Raw genomic sequence first — 5,199 nt, forward strand, 5'->3', positions numbered from 1 at the left:
AAACTATTATGGTCGTTGAGAAAACAAAGCCGACGCGGCCCCCCGGCCGGACTCTCCTCCCGTGCGCCTTTACGCACCGGCTCAGATGGGGACTTTACGCACATGCACACGGAGGACTCAGGAGGCGAAACACGGGGGAGAGATTAATGAGAGCAGCTAAATGAGAAAAGGTTTGTGATTCTGGAGACGCGGAAGGTCGGCGGCGGCGGAGCGCGCGGAGAGAAGAAGCAGAAAAGAGGATTTGTTGACAAAATCAGCAAGTTGGAGAGGCTCCTCCTCTCTGTGTTCTAGCGAGTCGGAACCTCCTTAATTACTAATTTCTCCACATCCAAGCCACGCTCTCTCCCTCCCCCTCTGTGTTAGTCTCTTTTCTCTCTTTCCACTCCTCCATCCATGCATCTCTCATCCTGACCCTCCTTTCTCTCTCCTCGCTGTCGCTCTTTCGTTTTCAGCCCGGAGAACGGAGGCGGACGAGCCTGGAGTAGTTGTTCTTTTTTCTTTTTTTATTATTTATTCCTCGTTTTCGGGAGACTTGCCACCGGGCATGGAGGATGTAAAAGATCCTCCGACCGTCCACCGGTCCTCCTCCTTCAGCATCAAGAGCCTCCTGCTGCCCTCCAAGTGCGACCGGACGGACTCGGTGGCGGCCGCCGCCGCCGCCGCGATCGTCGGCATCCCCGGGACTCTGTCTCCTTCTCCGGGCTCCGACTCTGAGAAGTCGCTGGACCCGCCGGAGGTGGACTCCACGGTGGCGATTCTGGACCCGGAGAAACCGGGCAAGGAGGAGCAGGGGGAAGATGAGGGGGAGGACAGAGGGGGAGGCGGAGGAGGGGACAAGGCAACACCGGAGCTCAACGCTAATGGCACTAATAATGGGAAAAACGGGAAATATGACAAGCCTCCGTTCAGCTACAACGCCCTGATCATGATGGCCATCCGGCAGAGCCCGGAGAAGCGGCTCACGCTGAACGGCATCTACGAGTTCATCATGAAAAACTTCCCCTATTACCGGGAGCACAAGCAGGGCTGGCAGAACTCCATCCGGCACAACCTCAGCCTCAATAAGTGCTTCGTTAAGGTGCCCCGGCACTACGACGACCCGGGCAAAGGGAACTACTGGATGCTGGACCCGAGCAGCGACGATGTTTTTATCGGCGGGACTACCGGGAAGCTCCGCCGGCGCTCCGCCACCTCTCGGGGTAAACTGGCGATGAAGCGTGGCCTGCGCTTCGCTCCTCTCGGCTTGGGGATTAACGAGAGGGCGAGCAACCCGCTGTACTGGCAGATCTCTCCGTTTCTCTCCCTTCACCATCACCACCACCACCACCCGCACTACAACGGGTCATCATCCGGGTTTTTGAACCAGGCGGCCGGCTACGGGTCGCTGCTGCCCGCCGTGGAGCAGCTGAGTAACGGGGACCTGGGGCGCTCCATCCTCGGCGGTTCGGCCGCCGGGGCGCTGGGCTTGACGAACAGTTACGGGATGAACACGTCACCGGTCGGGCTGCTGTCTGGACAGACTGCCGGATATTTTGTCTCAGGGACCCAACACGCTGCTGGGGCACCGGGGCCGCCGGGAGGAGGACCACCTCCTCCGCCGCCGCATCTCCAGCAGAGCGCGCCGGTGTTCGGCGGCCTGGCGGCCAGCAGCTCCCCGCAGTCCCTGCTATCGGACTCCCTCAGAAACAGCTCCCTACCGGCCTTCTCCCCGGGCGTGTCCGCGGGGTTCCCCGGGGTGCTGTCCCATCAAAAGCGCGTGGCTCCTAACGCTTTCCTAAACTGAACTCCGAACCCTCCGCAGCTCCAACTCTCCACGGCGGCACCGAGGCGTGGACGCGCAAAAGGGCGTCAAGTAAAGGGCGAAAAAAAAAAGAAGGTGGTAAATATCAAACACTGAGCGCAGAAATATATATGAAGTGAAACTTTTTGGCCATATTCTGCCCCGAAGTGCACGGGGTTTATTTTCATTATTTGTGCGCATTGTTCTGAAAAAGGGACTAAGTTTTGTTACCCGCGGGTTGTACAACTGTAAACTAGACTTGCCAAAGGTAACACTATAAGTATATTTCAAGCTATTTATATCTTGTACAAAGATTTTCAGTACTTCCTTTGAGTCGTTTATTTATGTTTTGTATTTATTGTACAATGTATTTAAATTCTATTTCTCAGTGTATACTCATCAGTATTAAGATAAAAAAAAAAGGCGGGTGGGTTGAAATGAGACATCTACAGGGTTAATAATTCCTTATGCATTCTGAGACAATCAAGGAGAAAAGAAGCCTAACTTTTTCTTTTCTGTTTTTTTGTTTTGTTTTGGAAAACTTTTAATTAACTTCATGGTGAAAAAAAACCAACAATTCAAGCCTTAAAGTCAACAGAAACCATCAGGGGTTTAGAGAGGAAAAGAAGCCTACACGTCATATCTTTACTCAGGTTTGACCCCGCTGGCCTCACAACAAGAAGAAAAAGAAGGATAATTGTGATGATAAAACTGTTCTTTTTGAAGAGTTTCCTTCCAAAATGAAGATATCCAAACTAAGTTTTCCCTTTTTCTTTTTGTGGCATCACTAAAGATCCCGCTACCTTTCAGAGTTTGACTTAACGGGCCTTTTTAATCTGCCACCAAACAAACGGATATAAAAGTTTTTGGAAAAGAACTCTTCGTATAAAATTATGCAAAACAGCGCAAGTGTAACTGAAGTTTCTTTTCTACGTTTCAAAGCCCAGACTGTTGTTTTCTGATAGGTTGATTTTGGTGTGTGTTTGTGTGTAAGTGGTGTATGTGTGTGCGTGAGTGTGTGTCGAGGCCTGCGGGAGCGTGCAGTCTCCTGCGCATGTGCGCCAAGGCCCGCTGCACACAGTTAGTATTTTATGAAAAGCGACAATCCGCCGCCTCGGCGCTGTTTTTCTAACCCACTGACCTGCTTCTGTTTCCCGGTGGACGTGTTAAAGTGACCGGCGGAGGCCTCAGCTGGGAGCGGCCGCTTTTTTTGCGCTCCTTTTCCGGGCAGAACACGAGCCGAGCGGCCGCATCTCACACGCGCGCAAACACACAACCATTAACATAAAACATATAAAATAAACTCGGAACTAATCAGAGGGAGACTGTAAAGAACGTGCACGGCTGCCACGGACACCCGAACCGCGCGTTTCTGCTCACTTTGTTGGGGAGTTTGCGCGTGAACGAGCGTAAAAACGAACCCGCTTTTGTGCAGTATTTACACATTCCTTCAAAGTGCACGACAATCAGTAAAACTGGAGATATGAAGTTTTCAGCCTGCTTTAAAGGCGCTCTGTGTATGCAGCTTATTTCTGTATGTTTTCTTTTTTTTCTGGTGGGGAAGTAAATAAAACGCACAGCAAGAAGGGAGAAATCTGCTGTTTGGTGTGAGAGAACAACCAGAAAAAACATTAAAAAGGAAGAAATCTCCACATTTCTGTTCAGTAAAATGATGTGAAACTGACTTTATGTGAAAATATTGGCCTTTTGATCGCTCTATGACCTAGAAAATGACCAAATATACCACAACAACAACAACAACAACAACAACAACAACAACAAGATGTCTTTTCATTCAGCAATTAGGATAAGAATAAATCAGACTGTCCTTTAATTTGTTAATATAAACTCAATCAGATTTTATTCTAAGTTTGGTGGATATTTGTCACAGGACACAAACCGCTGCTTTCAGAAATAAAAATTACCACATTTCCATGGCCGTAGATTTAATAAATAAGTTCCTGTTTATGTAAAAATAAATGGAGATATTTCAGCGGTACTCAGATCTGAGATCAAAATAATGTAAAATCATAATATAATGTGCGCTCTGAGCGTTTAAAACACGGAAGAATTCCAGAAAACGTGATGATTGCAGGCTGAAAGGAAATAAATTTAAGGGTTAAATATTCCTACTTGCTGCTTTAATTGTGGATCCAGCCGTTTTCGGCCTTTAATTGGAAAACAAACGGCTGTAAAAAGAGCTGCAGGTTGGATTTTATTCCAGATTATTGGAGCTCTGAACTTCTCCAGCAGAGCACATTTCCAACAAAAAGCATATTTTTATTTCTAATGAGAAACTTCTGACTCGAGACCAAAAGCAGGGTTTCCCCCCCCCCCCCCCCCCACACACACACACATTAAAGCACAAACAGTACAGCAGGTTCAACTGAACCCAACTGTGGTTTAAATCTCCCGATTTTTTTTTTTCTTTGTGTCACTTTTTTTTTTTTTTTACCCATTTCGGGTTTGTAAAAGAAAAAGAAAAAAAATGTTTTGCAGATTTGTTTGTTTTTAATTTTTTGCACTTTTGTAGTTTTTAGCGTTCACCCGTACGAAGTCTGTACTGTCTTTTTCGTTGCTGTTCGTCTGTTTTTTTTTTGTCAGAGAAACTAAACTTGATTAAAAAGGATGAAATAACCCGAAGCTGTTTGTGACTCGTGATGTTTGAAGAGTTTTTTTTAAAAGCAAAATCTGAATGTTAGAAATGAAGAAAACGCTGGAATAAACGACGGATTTTAGTTCATTTCAGTTTTTACGGGATGTTAAAGTAGTTTTTAGGCATAAAAAACTGATTCTATTTAATTTCTATTTCTTTAAAAATGATCTATTGTTGGTTTTTACGGGAAACTTTCTGGACGTTTTCTTCAGTTAGAGTAGTTTTTAAGCACAAACAACTGATTCTATTTCATTTCTATTTCTTTAAAATGATCTATTGTTGGTTTTTATGGGGAACTTCTTCATTATTTCTTCGTTTCCTTTGGTATTATTGATGAGTGCTGAATAAAGAAACAACAGCAGGACGTTTTGATCTTTTAAATCTCTTTCAGCTGCTTTACTTCCTCAGTTTTAGGCCTCATTCCGCCTTAAATATAAATGTCAGATCGACACCTTCTGCCCTTCTCATTCCAAACTTTTTTACTGAAACACGGCTGACCTTTCGACAGCCGCTTTTCTTGGAGTTTTAAGGATCATTTATGCTTCATATTTGTTTTATTTATTAATTCTTCATGTGGCCGATTCACAGCCTCTGTTATTTAACTTGAGTTTTTCTTTAAGTCGGCTATTTTAAGAGGTCAGAAGTTTATGTTTTAGTCAAAGTGGAGAGTAAAAAAGTCTGACTTGTGTGTTTTCTTACTCTGTGTTATTCCAACATGACATAGTTCAGCTGAGTGCTGTGAGAGTCCTGCTGAGCGTCTCCA

At 45.7% G+C, this 5,199-nt stretch overlaps 1 protein-coding gene across 1 annotated transcript; it reads left to right on the forward strand.

Annotated features, from left to right (window-relative positions):
• Positions 1-357: 357 nt before the first annotated feature.
• foxg1b (forkhead box G1b) lies at positions 358-4,079 on the forward strand. Its single transcript, XM_075485557.1, has one exon. The coding sequence runs from the start codon at positions 545-547 to the stop codon at positions 1,781-1,783; it is 1,239 nt and encodes a 412-aa protein (XP_075341672.1). The 5' UTR covers positions 358-544; the 3' UTR covers positions 1,784-4,079.
• Positions 4,080-5,199: the final 1,120 nt, after the last annotated feature.

The sequence above is a fragment of the Odontesthes bonariensis genome, chromosome 2, assembly GCF_027942865.1.
Source record: "Odontesthes bonariensis isolate fOdoBon6 chromosome 2, fOdoBon6.hap1, whole genome shotgun sequence".
Taxonomy (NCBI): Eukaryota; Metazoa; Chordata; class Actinopteri; order Atheriniformes; family Atherinopsidae; genus Odontesthes; species Odontesthes bonariensis.

Coding starts and splice junctions, on each gene's coding strand:
- foxg1b (XM_075485557.1), top strand. CDS start 545: ATGGAGGATGTAAAAGATCCTCCGACCGTCCACCGGTCCTCCTCCTTC.